The sequence below is a fragment of the Mirounga leonina genome, unplaced genomic scaffold (genome assembly GCF_011800145.1).
Source record: "Mirounga leonina isolate KUSES-001 unplaced genomic scaffold, KU_Mleo_1.0 Mir_104, whole genome shotgun sequence".
In the NCBI taxonomy this organism is placed as follows: domain Eukaryota; kingdom Metazoa; phylum Chordata; class Mammalia; order Carnivora; family Phocidae; genus Mirounga; species Mirounga leonina.
Window position 1 is genome coordinate 16,238,109 of NW_023270231.1, and position 19,766 is coordinate 16,257,874.

Sequence of the window (19,766 nt, forward strand, 5' to 3'; positions counted from 1 at the left end):
AAAAGCGGCTGAACATGAACAAAGACTCAGTGCTTGGTGTGGCCTCTTCTTCCTTCCCTCCCGACACACATCAGAGGTTGTGAGTCACTTTCGTGGAACGTCCACTGTGGGCAGGGTCTGGAGCGGTGGCCCCTCCCCCAGAACCGAGGCCCACTTTCTCTCGGCCTCCCATCAGCGTTGACGGCACGGTGACAGCAACGGGCAGGCCTGAGGACAGCTGGGCGGGTGGTGCCTGCCTCTTTCAAAACACAAGGCACCAGCCCAGGCAAAGGGCAGCTCCCAGCTACCTCCAATGTTTCAAAAAGCCTCCAGGGAACCATCACCCCTTCTCCATGCGGAGGCCAGAGATTCCTCACACAGCAGCCAGACGGGCCCTTGTAAGTGTAGGCTGGATGCTATGTCCCTCATCCAAACCCTCAGGGGCGCCCCACCGCGCACAGGTAAAGTTCTGGTCTGGGCTCTCAAGACCCTGCGTGACCCCACGCAACCTGGCCCTTCATGCAGAAAAGAGTGAGCATCGCCTGCTGCCCCCATTTGAAAGAAAGGCCTGCTTCTACCACTGGCCCTTAGCTGGCCGCTGGAAACCTCGGTTTGGGGAGGGGGTCCACCACGAATGGACAAGAGTGGCTCACTCTGCCTCAACTGTTTGCACAGACAACACAGTTCCCACGAGCATCGCTTTCCTTCTGGAAGTCTGCGTCCTGCTGCAAGGCATCAGGGCAATGAGTGTACCAGAGGACTGTGTGTCCTCTGGGTGAGCACACACCCACACCTCTCCGATCTCTGCCCTCATCCCTGGCTCCGTGCCCTGGCCTCCTCGCTCCTCCCAACCAGGCTCACGGGCCAGGTCTTTGCCTCAGCTCCCCAGCGCCCCTCGCCTAGCCCCTGGCCCCCTCTAGGTGTCTGCTACGAGCCCTTCCGTGCCCTCCTTTGATAGGAGAGCAGGCCCTCGCAGGCCCCTGGCCTCCTGAGTTGTTTTCCTTCTCTCCACAGCCCTTGTCTCTCCTTGCCACGGGCACCTATCTGCTGTCTGTGGCCTGTCTCCCCCACTAGAACATAAGCGGTGTGAGGACAGGCTCTGGGGGAGCTTCCTTCACCACAGCGGCACCTGGGCTGGGGAGGAACACACCCAGCTTCCGGGTCATGGGTGAGCTCGCCCCGCCTGCAAAGGAAGGGCAGGGCAGAGGGGGCAGGCAGCCACCCCCAGGAGAGGGGAGCCACATACCTCCAGGAGCTGCGCAGCACTGGGCCGCGTCTCGGGGTTCTTATCTAGGGCCGTCTTCAGGAAGTCGCGGAACTCCACAGACCTGGGGGGTGGGGGGCACAGGTGGCAGCAGTCAGCTCGGAGTAGGGCAAGAACTGAGAAAATTCCCGAGTCACAGACTCCACTCTCCTGGGAGTCATGTGCTTCCCCAACACAGCCCTCAAAAGACAAAGGGCGCCTTCATGAGCTAAAACGGCGAAGGCGACAGGGCTTTCGAGATGATCTCATCATGAACATCGCTGTATAGATGGGGACATGAAAATCAGTGGAGCAGGGACCTGCTCAAGGCCACACGGCAAAACAGAGGAGCGCCGGGGTTTAAGCCTGCGCCCTGGTTCCCAGCCCAGGGCTGTGCCACGTGGCTGCCAGGGCCCATTTAGGCACCTCCTCCCACAGTGGCATCCGCCTTATTGGATCCCACAGTCTGCTCAGATGGACAGCCCATGTCAAGAGCACAGAGAACAGGAAAAGGCATGGAGGGCCCAGGTAGCTCAGAAAGGCCCGGAGTGTGCCTCAGTGTCCCCCACACTGGGGCCTAGCAGGGACAGGAGAACCCTGGCCCTCCACCTGCCCAATCCCACCTGCCCCATGCCCCGGGCCCACTGGCCACACAGCAAACACCCTCGGGCTGGCCTTGCTCCTTACCACTTAGAAGGCGAGAGCAGAGTGGGGGGATCCGACTTGGCAATCTTGAGCAGGACCCGCATGGGGTTGAGTTCATGGTGTGGGGGTTCAATCTGGGCCATCTCAATCAGAGTGATGCCCAGGGACCAGATGTCGGCTTTGTAGTCATACGGTGTGTCCTTCATGGTCTCACACATCACCACCTCAGGGGCCATCCTGAACCAACCAAGGGACAACAGAAGGCTAAGAACCTGGCCTCCACAGGCACTTCTCAGAGACTCAGGGTCAGGGACCACACCACAAGCCAATGTCAGAGGGTTGGCAGCACTCCCGAATCACGACGTGCATTAGGGTCCATCCCACTGTCTTCCTTACGTTGGTCTTCACCCAGAAAGATGCCTTCAGAGGGGTTCCACCGCCATGTCCGGCTGCAGTTCCCGATGACTGCCACAAGATGGCAGCAACAATCCAGAACACAGAGTCCTGGGGAAGGGGTAGGTGCAGGCAGAGGGGAAGGTGCCCAGAATCAACTGGAGGCACAAGGCGGGGTGGGGGGGGCGGACAGAATACAACAGTACAGAGAGAAGGGATGGGAGAGAACAGGAGAAAGAGGAATAAAAGGGCAGAGAGAGAGAAAGAAAGGGTGAGTAATAAGCAAGCAAGAAAGGAGTCTAACTCCCAAGTGAGAAGTAATGCACGTGAAAAACAGAAAGTAATTAGGTGTGAAACTGAAAGAGTTTTCGTGTTTTTTTTTTTTTTTTTTAAGTAATAGTTTTGGAAAAGGAGGCAACACAATGGACTAGAGAGGTCCAGAGAAACTTCACAGGAGGGTAGGAATTGTTCATCTTCACAGTCCCAGCCCAGGGCCTCCAATTCAATCTGTACTTGTTGAATTAATCAAGAATTGAACCATTGTCGGGGCGCCTGGGTGGCTCAATCGTTAAGCGTCTGCCTTCGGCTCAGGTCATGATCCCAGGGTCCTGGGATTGAGCCTGGCGTTGGGCTTCCTGCTCAGCGGGGAGCCTGCTTCTCCCTCTCCCACTCCCCCTGCTTGTGCTCCCTCTCTCGCTGTCTCTGTCAAATAAATAAATAAAATCTTTAAAAAAAAAAAAAAAGAACCATTTTCTAGGGGTTCCCGTTTAGGTGTTCTTAATGGAGCACTTTCTATACGCATCTTCCCGTTTAATCCTCACAGCAACCCGTGAACCCTGATTTCGTAGAGGAGGAAACTGAGGCACAGGGAAGCTAAGCAACTTGGCCAAGGTCACAGCACTCGTGAGTGGTGTGGCCTGGTCTCAGACCCACTGAGGCTGGCTGACTCAGGAGCCCTGGTCCCCGTCCTCTCTCCTCTACAGCAGCCAGAGGTCACCTTGGGGATTCTGAGGTTCAACCTTCAGTCCACCATTCCCTTTCCAGAAACTGCACATCTCACCAGTAAGGCGTTCCTATGAAGGAATCTCGCTTTTGCAGAGTTTTCAGATTCTTGGCAGACACACCAAAGTCAGCTGCAAGACAAAAATCAGATAGAGTATTCGATGGACATTCCTCCACCCACAGCCCTGGGGTGAGAACTCAGAGACAGACGTTCCAAATCAATTAACAGATGCCATTTTTTACCTAGCAAATTTCTGATACTGTTGTAAAGATTTATAGAGACATGCACTTTCCTTCCTGCTAATGAGAGTATAAACTGAAGAGCCTTTCAGGGAAGCAGTTGGGCAATAAATCTAAAGAACCTTTAAAATATCCATACTCTTCTGATCCAGTAATTCCAAATCTAGATATTTACCCTAATGAAATAATCTTAAACATAAAAACAGTATGCAGAATGATGTTCATCAAAGTGCTATTATAATAGTGACAAATTAAAAAGAACCCTAATTGTTTGGCTTTCAGGGAGTGATTTTAATCAGCAATAATTGTGCCTTGGATAAACGTCACTGCTAGGCCTCTGCACGAAGCTGAGGGGGTGATTTTAAAACTTCTTATATACAATATATAACATATTCTGTCTTTTCCAAAAAGGATCTAAGATGGCGTATCAAGCACACACAAAAACATACACACAGTAAAATAAACCAAGAAACTGAGAGGTAAGAAAGATAAAGGGTAAACAACTGAACAGATGAAGAAAAGTGTGATATATGGGCATATGACAGAGTATTTTACAGGCATTAAAATTAGTTTTGAAGTATTTTTATTCAATATTTTAACACTGAATTATACATATTAATACATGTCAATAGCAGGGGCACGTGGGTGGCTCAGGGTTCAGTCCAACTCCCGATTTGTGGCTCAGGTCATGATCTCAGGGTCGTGAGATCAAGCCCCGCGCTGGGTGTGGAGTCTGCTTAAGATTCTCTCTCTCCCCTTTGCCCCCACCCAAGGCAAAATAAAACAAAACAAAAATATCAATATTAAAACATTTAGTATGTATTTAATATATATTAATATTTAACATGTATTTAAATGTTGCAATATTTAACACAATATTAAGATATTGTATTTATATACTTTTAAGGTTAAGTAGGAAAGGGGAGGATACACAGTTGAATATATTGTATGGTCCCCATGATGCTCTCCTCCCCCAAAAAAGGGCAAATATCTACATGAACTGACTTGGAGGAAATATACCAACTTGCTAAACTGGTTGTGCATGGATCATGAGACTAGACAAGGTTTCTTCTACTTTTCTCAATTCTTTAAATTTGCCATGATGAACATGTATGACTTCCAGGACTAACATAAATAAATAAAATGTATCTTTAAACACACCCAAAACTACCAGTCTTCCTTCACATGCCTACTACTACAAGAAGAATCCAATGCCACAAAGAGAAATCTCCAATTCTCCTGTCTTCAAGGGTAAAGTTTCTTTTTTTTTTTCATTTTTTTAAATAGAAATAAGCATATTTACTGTTATGTTTTTAAACAACATTCCAACTAGTAAGTTAACATAAACTTTTATATGGCAGAAAAACAGGTAAGTTTCATCTTGATTAAAAAATAAATTCAGGGGGCGCCTGGGTGGCTCAGACCTTTGGCTCTGGTCATAATCTCTGGGTCCTGGGATGGAGCCCCTGCATCGGGCTCCCTGCTCAGCGGAAAGCCTGCTTCTCCCTCTCCCACTCCCCCTGCCTGTGTTCCCTCTCTCCCTGTGTCTCTCTCTGTCAAATAAATAAATAAAATCTTTAAAAAAAAAATTAAAAAATTAAAATAAATAAAACATAAATTCAGGAGCAGGGCACCTGGGTGGCTCAGTGGGTAAAGCATCCAACTCTTGGTTTTAGCTCAGGTCATAATCTCAGGGTCGTGAGATTGAGCCCCCAAGTCAGGCTCCAGGCTCAGCGCAGAGTCCGCTTGGGATTCTCTCTCTCCCTCTCCCCTCCCCCTGCTCGTGTGCTCTCTAAAATAAATAAATAAAATCTTTAAAAAATAAATAAATAAAAATAAATTCAGAGCAAAGCAACACCTTGAGCAGACTGGTGATGCTTAATCCAAAGAGAAGTTGCAAAGCTGCGTAACTACCAGCTCCCCGACCCCCAGAAGTCTCTGTCTAGCTCTAGAAACAAGCCTGCAGAACCACAGTCGCATAACAACTGCTGTCCTGGAGAGCTTGAATCAGACCCACAGTTTCAAACCAGGAAGGAGCACAATGCTAAGAGCAGGGGCCTGAATACCAGAGAACCGGTTCCAGTCTTGGCCCTTCTATTTCACTGGTTCATTCACCTATTCATCGGGGTGCCATCCGGAGCCAGACATTAGCCAGATGAGAACTAAGTCCTTGCCCTTGGGCAACTCAAAGTTTAGTTGTGGAAGCAGATAGCAATCAGACAAACACCAGTAAGTATCTAGTCCTGTGTAAAGGGTGGAAAGATAGGAGCAGGGAGATAGGAGAGTCTACAGTCAGGGAGGTGAGAGAGCGCAGGGAGGGAGGGAGTACTTGGAGGAAGCACAGTTGAGTGCCTCCAAGCTATTCATTCACTCAACACATATTAATTGAACACCTATTATGTGCCAGGCACTGTTCTAGGCACAGAGCTGAACGAAAATCTCCACCCTCGTGTGGCTTGTTATTCTAGCAATGAAAACAGACCCTCAACACCCCCCACGTGATTCATGGTGGGAACAGGGCAGATGGGCGGCTATTTTAGACAGGAGGTCAAGATCTGGGGGAAGATATTTCCAGACAGGGATAACAAACTGGCTGAAGGGCCTGGAGGGGCAGGGCACCTTGACTGGAGGGAGCGGGGAGGTAGAAGCTGGTAAGGTGGGAGACAGGCCGGGGTCAGGACAATCAGCAAACCTCTGCCTCTCAGTGCCCCGGTCTGTGATACAGGGGTGGTGATACCATTAGAACTACTCTGCAGGGTCGCCAGGAGGATTAAATGACACACATAAAGCACCTGGCTCCAGGCCCTGCTCCTGGTAAATGCTCTGTCCATGGGGCCCGTGAGCTGGGAGGATTTTAGGCTGGGGCATTGCTGAGGCTCCTGGGAGTGGTCAGGAAAACTGGTCTCTGAGCCCAGTGCCGGCTACCTAAATAGCAGTTGTTCTGTGAGCGGATGACAGGCCTGGGGGGAACCATCTGGCCCAGGGAGGGACCAACAGCTGCTGCAGGGGGAGGTACAAAACCAGGAAACCCAGATGAGAACCCGGCTCTGCAGTGGACTACCTGGGAGGCCAGGACAAGTCACCACCCCTCTGGGCTCCTGGGGAAGAACGTGGGGCCTGGCTCACCTCCTCCCTACAGGACCGCCTGGGGCCCACCTCCCCTGCAAACACCAATAATGGCTGGCATGTCATCCTAGGAAATCTTCTGGGAACAATAGTGACTGCCTCTCTCAGACCCAGCGTCAGGCTCCCAGGAGGGAGCCGGGAGCTGCCACTCCCCGACCAGAGTCTCCAATCCCTGCCTGAGAAGAAAGAGGAAACGCAGAAACCACCAACTTTCACAAGGACACACAGTTGGTCCCCGAGGCCCTCCCATAGGCAAGAGCCCGCCAGCTTTGGGGATAGCTGCTACTTCTCCCTTCGCCCCACAAGACGGGGCCCACCCAGGCAGCCCCTCCCTGCAGCCCAGGGACCTCAGCCAATTCAGAGAGGGCTTCCCCCAGGCAGTCTCTTCTAATAAAAATCTCCTCTCTCCTCCCATTTTACAACAACAATCAGAAACAACAGCGGGAGGTAGGTGGGGACTGTCATAAATTATCACGTCCATAAGGAAAGAGTCCATTCCTGCCTCGTCCATAGCTGCTCCCCCAGCACCTCATCCGGCACACGAAATACTGTTCCCAAGTGAACCACCGAATACGTGAAAGGCCAGACCTTGCTAGACTACCTTTTAAGTCTAGGAAAAAAAAAAAAAAAACCCTGGCTTTTAAGAAGTATGTTTGACAGCAATTCTCTTTCTAGAAAGAGATCCTCCAAACCAGATGATAAGATACATGGAAGCTTACAAAAGCATTGTTCCAAAGAGTAAAAAAATCGGAAGCTGCCAAGTTGTTGCTAGAGCTTGTCTGGCGAATGGTTAAATTATGGCACACTCCAGCCGTGAACCACCAGGCAGCCCTTAACACGAATGAGGTTGCATGCGTGTGTACGAATTGGGATGTTGTCCCTAATATGTTGCCCTGAACATGTTGCTGACGGATCAACGCATATAATAGGAGGTAGAGCGTGATTCCAGTTGTATTTTAAAAGAACGACATACGCATACTGTGTTGTCCAAACACACCCGCACACACAGAACAGGGTCGGCGATGTTCCACGTCAAACTTCATAGTCACCACCTCCCCAGAAGCGGGATTTCGGTGAGCACGCCGAGGGGGCCTTAACATTTTTTAACTTCAGACACTTCTATTCTTTAAAACGTCTTTGATAAAGAGTACGTACTGCCTTTCTGGTTTAAAAAGCTGAACTGCATGTGGCCAAAGTTTTTTAGGTTTGTGGGGTTTTGTTCTTGCTTTTTGAGTAAAACCCAGTGGGAGCCAGGATGTGGTAAGAGCATTTCGCACTTGCCAGGGGGTGTGCTGCACACGCCGGATGAAGGGCACACTGGCCGCAGCTTAGTGACAAAACCCTGAAACGCTGCACACACCCAACCAACAGTTCTACCAAACCCTGCCATTTACTGAGAAGTGGGCAGGCGTATACAGCGCTGTGCAGATGTCTGCGCGTCCCGCAGACCCTCCTCTGCGGATCATTTGCATATCATCTGCATGTATATCCCTATGCATATCGTTTATAGCCATGACCCTTTGGGCAGGGAAAATTATTATCCCACCCTTTTTAAGATTTTATTTATTTGACACATAGAGAGAGAGAGAAAGAAACAGAGAGAGAGAGAGAGAGAGAGAGAGCACAAGGAGGCGGAGCGGCAGGCAGAAGGAGAGGGAGAAGCAGGCTCCCTGCCGAGCAGGGACCTCAATGTGGGACTCGATCCCAGGACCCCAGGATCATGACCTGAGCCGAAGGCAGTCACTTAACTGACTGAGCCACTCAGGTGCCCTATTATTCCCCTGCGACACATGAGAAGACTGAGGTTTAGAGACATTAAGGAACTTGTGGACAATCACCCAGCTCTAAAGACAGACATGATGTTAAGTCTGTCTCTTTACCACTATGCGGTCCTACCTTTCTGTGCACAGAATAAACACTGACAGGGAGCCTACAGGGTGCATTCTAGTAACTTTGGGAGTGACTTTTGTTTCCTTCTTTGTGGGTCTTATTCCAAACTGTCTGTACGACTATATCTATATATTTACTTATGTATATTTTCTTCTTATTACCAAGGCAACGCTGCTTATCAAAAATTCAAATATTTACAGATGAGAAAGTCTCCATAATCCTGGCAGAGATAAACATTTATGAGTCTGCTGCATATAGCTCCAGATTTATTTATATAAATAAAAAGTGTATGTGTAAATAAAAATACTTTTTAAAAATGAGATCAGATTAAACCTGCCATTTTGCAGCTTGCGTTTTGTCCCTTCACGTGTACATATATACATTTTTATAAGAGATTACACATTTTCTACAATTTAATTTTCAATAGCTCAATTAGATTCCATTGTATGATAGTACCATAACTTAATTAATCCTCTACTGGAGTAAATTGGATTTCTTTTTTCTGTTACAAATATTGTTGCAATAAATATCATTGTACATATCTTCCTATACATGTGTAAATACCATGTATTACTTTTATAATCAAAAATTATGTACACAATATAAGAACAACTATATATTATACATATACACAGGGCTGTGAACTTAGAATGTGTGCAGATATGTAACAAAATCTCTCATCTGTCCTCTTAACTGTAGACCCCCAAAAGAATCCAAGACAAGAGGAGCCTTTTCCCAGATAATGCCAGGCCAGTTAAAGGCAAACTACTGTCCAATAAGAGTTCTGTACACCACCACCCCCTTCCGTCCTGGACCGTCCACCCCAAGCCAGTAAGTCTGTACGCCAGTGTGGGCAAGGAAACCCTGGAATTCTAGGTCTGAGAACCTTCTAGATGGTCCTCACCCAGGGGTGGTGCCTCTGTTCAAGGATGTGTTTGAAAGTGAATGGCAGGAAGCACCTGGGTGGCTGAGTCGGTTAAGCGTCTGCCTTGGGCTCAGGTCCTGGCATCAGGGTCCTGGGATTGAGTCCCGCATCAGGCTCCCTGCTCAGGGGGGAATCTGCTTCTCCCTCTCCCTCTATCCCTGCCCCCTGCTCATGCGCGTACTCTCTCGTGCACGCTCTCTCAAATAAATAAATAAAATCTTAAAAAAAAAAAAAAAGAAAAAGGAATGGGGGCAGTCTGGTCCTCACAATGAAGAGGAGTGCTCCTGCCATTGAGTGGGAGAAAGCCAGGGCCACTGCACCTCCTAAGGCAAACACTGTCTCATCTAAAAGGCCAGCTGTGGCCCTGTGGACCAACACCAGCCAGGGTCCTCACGATACCCACAGGGAAGCAAAGCCTAGGGAGGGTGTGCAGCCTGCTGACACTGAGGTGGGGTCGGGAGAAGGCAAAGGTTCTGCCCCCCAGCCCTGGAACCCCATGGGCCCTCTTCCTCTGGATTAGGGCGCCAGCTCACTAAGAGGGAGGCTCCACCAGGACACCCAAGTGACTTTTCTTAATCATCAGGACGTTCTGCTTTCCCAAGAGTGTCATGGAAACAGTACCTGGCAGGGAAGCGAGAAGATTCTGTGATCTAAGACCAGCTGCTTCATGTTTCTGAGCCTCAGTCTCCTCATCTATTAAACAGGCATCATATCATCTAGCCAAATGTGAAGCTGACCCAACTGCTTGACTTCTCCGTTTCTATGTCCATTTTCTTTTGTTTTTTAGACACACGTGACCACTACAGAGGCCTTTATTTTCCAGCTCATCCCAGTCCACCCTCAGCCTCCTAGCCCCACTGCCTTCATTGACCCTCTCCCCTCTCCTACATAACCCTTTTTCTGGTATTTTCTCCCCCAACCTCAATCACACATTCACAACTTCGTTCTTGCTTCCTACAGGCTATGCCAGTCTATGGTGGACAATGTGTTTTTCAGGCCAGTACAAATCTTCTCACCTTCTGGAAAACCATCAATCCACCCCAACCACGCTGCTCCACGGAGAGGAGGAGGGGATAGGGTAGGCAATATTTCCATCTTGCTACATGATCCCACCCTCCTCAGGGACTACCGCCACGCTAAGCCAATCAGAGTCCTTCACTGGGATTACTGACTCCGAGACCTGAAATGGTGAGGTTCAGTTCGTCCTGCAGGAGGTGATACTGAGAAAATTAAAACTAGCCCGAGCCAGAAGCTTTGTGGAGGGGGCTGGTCTGAGAGCCTAACCAACATGCACAGAGAGACTGACCAGTCTCCACAGCATCTGTGTTCCAGGGTCCAACTGCCCTGGACACCCAGCTGTATCTCTTCACCATCACAGTTCCGTATATCATATCTGCACATTTTCCTGTCTTAAATGCCTTAAATCACAGGAGACCAGTTCTTATCACTGGCGCCAAGAGTCTAAAATAGGGTTATGGTTAAGCACATGGGCTCTGAAGCCAGATGTGCTGGTTCTGAAGCCCAGATGTGCCTCTTACTGGCTGTATGATTTGGGGTTAACCTCTTAAAAAAAAAAAATGCCAGATATCTCTCCTCTGTAAAATGTTATCAGTGGCCTTTGAGCACTAAATGAATTTCTACATATCAAACACTGGCTCAGTTCACCGTAGCCAGAGTGAAAGAACCAGGACACCAGCCTGCTGGCAACACCACGCAGGCATTCTGGGGTGGGGGTCAAGGTGGAGGGTGAGAGGCAGGTAACTTGTTCCTGCCAGCCCCACTTGCCAGGCCTCCTGTGCATCAAGGGGCCTTTGGGAATTAGGAACCCTGCAGGAATCATAAAATGTTAAAGTAACGGCAATGCTGGAAGCTACTACTGATTTGAGCACCTACTATATGCCAGGCTCTGTGCTGGGCGTTTTGATTTTTAGGCCAGTCCAGACTAATGTTCGGAACTTGAGAGACCCCTAAAGTAAAATTCACCTCCCATTTTCAGAGAAGCACTGCTGGGGAGAGGAACACGGTTTCTTTGGAGAACAGGGAACATCCTCTCTCATAGCAGCTTCTCTGAGACGTTCCTAGGCCCAACAAAGACAACTAACATTTGCCCACCAATCTGACAGACATCTACAGATGCTTTGCATGCACTGTCTCACTAACTTGTCACACCAATTCTGTGAGATATGAACTATTACCACACCCCTGAGTTTGAGAAGGTGAAGCTCCAAAGGGTTAAGTGACTTGCCCAAGGTCATCTAATGCAAAGTGGCAGATCTAGGACAAGAACACAGTTCTTCAGACTTCAAAGTCCACCCCCCACTTCATATCCCAACTGTCTCAGGGCAACAGACACTCTTCCTTGCTCTCTCTGTACCAATGAATTCCCACCAGTCATCAAGAATTGTTTCACATCCACTCAGAGCTAGAACTTGTGCTTTACTTGGCAACTATCAAATGAATCTCAGGGAAGTCTGATATCCTTGGCAGAAGTAAACACTTAACACAAGAAGAAACAAAGTGCCTAGTAGCAGAGAGGGATGTAACACTGGGCCTCCCTGTGACTACACTCTACACTTCACCCTAGCGGCCACAGTAGCCCTATGAGGTGGGTCTTGTTATACCCATTGCACAGATGAAGAACTGAAGCTTGGATAGTTAAATATGTTTCTCCAGCTCAAAGTGGCAGAGCCAGGATTTGAACCAGGCTTGTCTGTGTCTAAAGCCCATGCTTTGCTCAGCTCACCCTGCTGCTTCTCATTCTATTTCCACCCCAGGGAGAAGCAAAGACGTGGTCTCCAACGAGGTGACCCTCTTAACTTGGGAGAAAGATCTGCTAAACAATTCTCTTCTGAATCCCTGAGTTATGTAAGGACATGGGGGGGGGGGGGGGCGCTCAGGGGCCCAAGACAGTCCCAAGACGCTAGGAAGAGGCAGACCAACTGCCACCCTTTCTCCCAGGCCTCCTCCACTGCTCTGCCAGGCTGCAGATTCCAGGCCCAAGGTGGAAGGGGGATTTTCCAAAACAGAACAACAGGCCTCAGCAGGCCTGCACCCCATGGCTCCCAGAGCTCAGCGAAATTGTGTAAATACTCACACTCAACTCTCCCTGAACTTTTTTCCTTTTTAATTGGCTTCCTGGTTTTCTCAACTGCATATGCCAAGTCATTTGGAAACCTGATGCACCCATCTGCTTCTAGCACCCACCCGCTGCTAGGTTCTGAGTGAGATTCTGAAGTCTGCTCAGCATGTCAGCACCCTCCAGATTTCGGGGGTGTGCAGGGGGGGATGGTAATGGGAAATGAGCACCCCCCAGGGACATCTCAGCCCGAAGCTGCTGGGGCCCTCTCTCCATCCCTGTCCCGCCAGGGCTTCCCTGCTTTGACTGGCTGCTCCTGACCTGGGTTTGCTGTGTTCTGCCTCCTCCAAGTGGTAAATTCTTGAAGGCTGAGCTGAAGGTTTCCCCTGAATCCCGCAGAGCATGAGAGACTCTCTTCTCTGGCCCCCACATACTCCCTGAGCCTAAAGGCGGAGGCACTCCCCAACCCGGCCCCTCCCTGGCCACCCACACTCTACCCCTGAATGAGCCTGTCCATGAGCAGCTGTGGATTCGGGAAGACCTGAGTCCCAACCTTGCTACTGCTTCTCAGTGTCCTCATCTGTGTTGGTATAGTCCCTCTCCTCCCCATCCCTGTCCAAAACCCCTGGAGTATCGGGAGTGCTGGTTAAATGAGATATCTAGAAAGTGCCTCCTCTAATGGCGGGCATCTAGTGGGTGCTTCATAACCCAATAAATGTGAGTTATTTTTATTATAAGTCCCCCCAAAATACCCTGCTGTTCCTCACCTCCATGCCCCTGCCCACTAGGCTCCCTCTTCCTGGACTGCCCTGCCCAATCTGGTTTACCTGGCAAATCTCTCTCTACCTTTCATAACTCAGCTCAAACTATGCTCCCACAAAAGCCTCTTCTAAACCCAAACCTCCAGGCCCAGGTGGAAGAACAGATCACCCCTCTCCATACACTCCCTACCCCGGCACCAGCTCCCTCCCCAGCCCTGATGCTCCCACCTATCTCCCCACTGCCTGGGAACTCTGCAGGAGCAGGAGAAGGACTAGGGTCTCATTGCCCTCCTGGCCCAGCACAGGGCTTGGCACACAGCAGACACTGAAGGAAACAACAATAATTACAGCCGGCCTTTACGAGAGCTGACAACACATGCCTCTTCTTGTACTAGCCTCCCAACCCTCTGACAGATGTTTTGTTATCATTCTCATTTTACAGATGAGGAAATGGAAAAGCAGCATGGTTAAGTAACTTTTCCAAGGTCACAGACCTAGAGGCGGACTTGGGATTTGAACTCAGGACTCTCTGACTACAGAGTGCATGCTCTTAACCATTCCAGGTAAAAGAAGGAACAAGGAGGAAGAACAGCCACAGGGATGTGAGCTGAACCCCAGAAGGCACAGACCCTGCAAGTATCAGGGATGCTGGTCTTTGGGACATAGAACAGAATACGACCCTGCTCGTGCCTGATATGAGGAACTTCTTCATACTACTGGTTTCAAGACAGAACCAACCCTACCCTCCGGACAGCAGAGCATTTCTAACAAGCTCCCACGTAATGCCAATGCTGCCACCAACCGCCCTTTGGATAGTGAGGGTCGAAGGTAATGGTCAAAGTGGGGTCTCTCATCATCAGCTGCAAGTGGGAGCTTATTAGAAATGCAAGTTCTGGGGCGCCTGGGTGGCTCAGTCGTTAAGCCTCTGCCTTCGGCTCAGGTCATGGTTCCAGGGTCCTGGGATCGAGCCCCTGCATCAGGATCCCTGCTCAGTGGGAAGCCTGTTTCTCCCTCTCCCACTCCCCCTGCTTGTGTTCCCTCTCTCGCTGTGTCTCTCTCTGTCAAATAAATAAATAAAATCTTAAAAAAAAAAAAAAAAAGAAAGAAAGAAAGAAATGCAAGTTCTGAGGCACCTGGGTGGCTCAGCTGGCTAAGCGTCCGACTCTTTATTTTGGCTCAGGTCATGATCTTGGGATCATGGGACTGGGCCTCACCAGCAGGCTCCATGCTCAGCACAGAGTCTGCTTGAGATTCTCTCTCTCATCTCCCTCTGCCCACCCCCTCCCCCCCACAGGCCCTGGCTCGTGCTCTCTAAATAAATACATACATACATAAATACATACATACATAAATTTTTTTAAACGATTGTACTTATTTACTTGTCAGAGAGAAAGAGCACAAGCAGGTGGCGCAGCAGACAGAGGGAGAAGCAGGCTCCCCACTGAGCAGGGAGCCCGATGCAGGACTTGATCCCAGAACCCTGGGATCATGAACTGAGCCGAAGGCAGACACTTAACCAACCGAGCCACCCAGGCATCCCAATAAATAAGATGTTAAAAGAAAAAAAGAAAGAAGTGCAGGTTCTGGGGCGCCTGGGGGGCTCAGTCGGTTCAGCATCCAACACTTGGTTTCAGCTCAGGTCATGATCTCATTCTCATGGGTTGTGGGATGGAGCCCTGCATCCAGCTCCACCCTCAGCGGACAGTCTGCTTGAAGATTCTCTCCCTCTGCCCCTCCCCCCACATGTTCTTTCTCTCTCTCAAATATTAAATAAATCTTAAAAAAAGAAAAGAAAGAAGAGAAAAGAAAAGAAATGCAAGTTCTTGGGCCAGCCCAGACAGAAACCCTGGGGTTACACCCAGCAATCTGAGTGTTAGGAGCCCTCCAAAGGACTAAAATGCATTAAATCTGAGAACCTACCAGTCTTGCATACATTTTCTAAGGCCCAGCCCTACCCTAACCCTCAGCTCAAAGCACACACGGAAGTGAGTGCGGTGATGTGGGTCAGCCCTGAGAAGGGAGCCAGTGGCCCTGGGATCAGCCCTGGCTCTGTCCTTGCTTAGCTCTGTGACCCAGGGCAGGTCCCCACCCTGTCTGAGCCTCAGAGCCCTCAAAGCAAGGATGCTGGGAGCTGCCCTCCTGCGGCAGAAGATGTCCTTGACACTGTACCATTCCCTTCCAATCCCCATGCCTATCCCTGCAGTTCTCCATCACAAAGACTCAACACCGGTGTAGTTTCTTATCATAATTCTTGACAAATTCAAATGTTCCTTAAAGCCACAGAGGTTCCACTAGAGGAACGACAATAGTGATGCTCCTCTGTTGGAAGGACAGGGTTGAGGGGGGTCGGGCGCACGTGCAGATGAATGAATGATTTAGCTACCAGGAAGGAGTTACTAGAAAAAAGAGTGGAATGCAGTCAAACTGGTAAACAAGAGAGTATCATCTCTCCGCCGTTAATACCACTCCCCAACACCTCTCTGTCTGTACATCCTTCTACCGGCAGAGACGCAGACCTGATCTGGGATGACGACCAGTGCCAACATCTAGATAATGAGATTGGAGGTACTTCCCGGCTTTCCCCTCTAAGCCTTCCTGTACTATGTGAATTTTGTATAAAGAACATGTATTATTTTTTCATCAAACAATAAAAACCATTACTTAAGAAACAGCATGATAAGCATATTATTTATCAATGCAGGAGGAAACGTGAGAAGAGTTAGAAGTGTCGTCACTAGAAACGGATGGAGAAGGAAGGTGGTGGGAGCAGCTCGTTTGTGTGTTATTTTGGTTAAAAAAAAAAAAGTATGAAAAACACAAAGAACTTCTGACACCTGCTACAACAGGGATGAACCCTGAGGACATGATGCTGAGTGAAACACACCAGACACCAGAACACAATGACTACACTTACACGAGGTCCCGAGAGCGGTCAAAATCAGAGACAAAAAGCAGAATGGAGGTTACCAGGGGCTGGGGCTCGGGCCGGGGGTTCGTGTTTAATGGGGATGGTGTTTCAGGGTGGGATAATGGAAAGTTTCTGGAGATGGATGGTGGTGATGGTTGCCCGACAACATGAATGTACTTAATGCCCTGGAACTGTGCACTGCAAAGCTAGATGATAAATTTTACGTTATATGTACTTTACCACAATTTTTTTAAAAAGGTCAAGGAGAGAAGAGACATGAAAACAAAAAAGGTGTGTTTTGATATATACGTCTGATATACTATTTTCTCTCTGTGAATGGAGGCGGACTTGTCCCTCTGTCCTTCACGCTCACTCAAACTCTCTTGATTAGAAGCAGGAGCAAAAGGGCACAGACCAGCGCCTCCCACAGTGCACGCCGGCCTCATGGGCAGGACCACTGTGTGGCGAGGGGCTGCCCTGCGCTCTGCAGGACATCGAGCGTCCCTCGCCTTTACATCCCAGATGCCAGGAGTCTCCCCTGCCCCTAGCTGTGACAACCAAAGATGGCTCTAGACATTGCCAAACATCCCTGGGGGACAAAATCACCCTCAGTTGAGAACCAGTGGGTCAGACTGAGCCAGTGGTTACGGTCTGCGTTCTGTGGCCTCGGACAGGTAAGACACCCTTGGCCACCGTAAGAGTGAGGATCCCCCACACACTCCCTCCCGCCCACAGAGGCCAGGCTGACAACCCTCAGGCAGACACTGTGGGGGTCTGCCTTCCCATCTTCCCCCACAGACACCCCTTACCCAGCCTGATGTTTCCCTCGAGGGTCATCAGTACGTTGCCAGCTTTCAGATCCCGGTGGATGATCTTCTTGCCGTGCAGAAAGTTGAGGGCTTCCAGCATCTGGCGGCAAACCACCTGAATCTGGGGCTCCGTGAGGCCTCTGTCCAGCTCTGCAAACAGAGCAGAACCACTGTCCAGTCAGCATTCACTGCATTCAGGCAGGCTGACTGTCAGGCTCGTGCCAGGTACAAGAAATACAAAGGCCCCCAACATCCCTAAGCACTTACCATGTACCAAGTTCACTTCCAAGCACTTTCCATGTTACCTATTTTGTCCTCATACTAGCACTACGGAGCAGGCACAGTTATTACCTCAGCTGACAGATGAAGAAGCCAAGGCTCAGAGAGGTCAGCCCACCTGCTCAAGGTCACACAGGCAGAAGCTCACAGATCTTAGATTCAAGCCAGCCAGTCTGCCTCAGAGCTCAGGTTCATAAACAAAACCCCTCCAAGAGGCCAAGGCCCATTCTGCAAGCAGGCAGTGGGTGACATTCACTCCGTGTCAGCTCCACGCTTGCTGCAGGGACACGGAGAGGGGCGTGGGAACGGCGAGCCATGCTCAGGATAGAGTGGGATGTGGGTGGGGGCTGGGAGCGGGCAGGATGGGCAGCAAGCCCTTCTGCCTGGGAATTAGCAGGCTCCCCAGAAGGAAGGGCATTCAAGCTGTGTCTTGTAGGAAGAACAGGTGTTTGAGAGGCGAAAAGTGGGGCCAGGGCATTCCAAGTTATTCCAGGGCATTCTAGGTCAAGGAAGCAGCAGAAGCAGAGGCCTGGAGGCTGACACGGGCTGGTGTTGAAGCAATGTGTGCTGGTCAGGGAGACACACGCACGCTGGTCCATCCCAGTGTCTGCTTATAGATGGCGGGGCCCCTCTCTGAGCAGGTGGTGGGGGGGAGCACAAAGAGGAGTTTTCCACACAGGGGGCACCGCATGTGCAAAGGACCCTTTTTGACTGAAGGGGAAGGATGAGGGGAAAGCGAATCGAGGTCAGAGGTCAGAAGGGCCTGATTGTGCAGGACCTCGCAGGCCATCTATGAAGGCTACACTTTCTCTGAAACGCAATGGGCAGTCCAGGAGAGGCTCGAAGCAGGCAGAGACAATCTGACTTTTGCATTTAAGACATTCTCCCTAGCAGGGTGAGCGAAGAGCCTGCAGGGGAGCAAAGAAGACAGGGAGCTCGGCTGGGGGCCGTCACGGTGGTCCAGCCAAGGCTTCGCAGAGGAAACATTCCCGACCCAAAGGCTGATTTCTCATGACAGAACGTGAGACGGAGAGGGAGGGAGGGCATGAGAAGATTCAAGGTCAACATCCTGTGCTCACTGACCCACTGGCCATCGTGACTGTTTAGTGCTTGTTGCCACCAAGCCCCCTGTGCTGAAGTGAGCCCCCACTGCCCTGCCTGTGGGGTCCTCGCCGCGGGGTCCTCAGGCGCAGGCTCCAGGGCCGGCTGGCCAGGGTGCTGCTGCCAGGCCTCCCTCTGACTAGGGCAGCACTCCCCCATCTGTCTCCCCCCGCTGCGCCGGGCCAGAAATCCTCAAGGATGGATCCCACAGGCTTGGGGAACATCTACCAGACGGGGTGGAAGAGCCAGCAGCATTGCCCTGGGAAGCCTGGCCCCAGACCGACCACGGGTCCCTCTCTGGGGTCTCCAACCCCTACCGCTCCCTGCGGCCTCATCCTTAACTCTCGTGTCCCCCCAAACCACGGACAGACTCAGAGCCATTGGGGGGGGCATCAGGACCACCCAGACAGCCTGAACCGAGGCACTGCTCCGTATTAGCTACGTGCTTTCTTGAAGGTGCTCCATCTGTCTGTGCCTTCATCTCCTAATCCATAGAATGGGATGATGGTAAGTGATGTAGGCAGGGCTCCAGCCATAAATTCACTCCTGGCTGAGTTCACTCCTCAGCATGAAGGACAGTCAATAAAAGGTGATTATTGTTATGCTGGTCCTGAGATTATGCTGGATTATCTGCAGCAATTTTTTTAAATGTCAAAATGTGACTTGCTCATATCTGATTTCTCGACATAAATGAAATCAGAATAAGCAAAGTGATGATGATGATGGTGATGGTGGTGATGGTGGTGATGGTGGTGATCTCATGGTCACCATTTTCTGAGCCTTTACCGATGTACCTGGCATGGAGTTAGGGACTCGGATGCATTCTTTCATTTAATCTTCACAATAACCCAATAAGGTAGAGAGACCTTTTTTAAGCCCAATTTATTGCGATATAATTTATCGACAGTAAAATTCATTTTCGTTTACATATACAATTCTACCAATTTGGACAAACATATATAGTCATGTAATCACCACCATGATTCAGATAGAAAATGTTTCCATCACTCCCCCAAATCTGTGTGTGATCAACATTTCACCCCCATCTCCAGCCCCTAAGCTATCATTACTTTGATTTCTGTCCCCATTGTCTTGCCTTCTCTAGAATGTCATATAATTGGAATCATACAGTATGATAAATTCTTGAGATTAATTTTTGATTACACAGCAATATATGAATATTTTATTCAAATTAAAAAAATCTGCAACATTGCAGATGAGTCCTACGTCTGTTTGAAACCATAGCCAGTCCCACCCCACCCCCCTCCTCCGCAGGAGGGCTGAGAGCCAAGCGTTTAAGAGCTGGCAAAGCAAGGCCAACCGGATCAGAGCAAACACTGGGTGTTAACTAACTAGAGGGGCCATGCAGTAAAATGCAGTGCATATTCC

At 49.8% G+C, this 19,766-nt stretch overlaps 1 protein-coding gene across 2 annotated transcripts in view; it reads right to left on the reverse strand.

The window, feature by feature from the left end:
* The window catches only part of STK10 (serine/threonine kinase 10), a 119,379-nt gene that overhangs the window by 43,403 nt on the left and 56,210 nt on the right, over positions 1–19,766 (reverse strand). For both annotated transcript variants that reach the window (XM_035014188.1, XM_035014199.1), the window contains exons 4-7: positions 16,998–17,147; positions 3,321–3,393; positions 1,910–2,104; positions 1,226–1,307 (exon numbers count right to left, since the gene is read on the reverse strand). In XM_035014188.1, the coding sequence (XP_034870079.1) occupies positions 1,226–1,307; positions 1,910–2,104; positions 3,321–3,393; positions 16,998–17,147 (500 nt within the window). The remainder of the gene's footprint in view (positions 1–1,225; positions 1,308–1,909; positions 2,105–3,320; positions 3,394–16,997; positions 17,148–19,766) is intronic.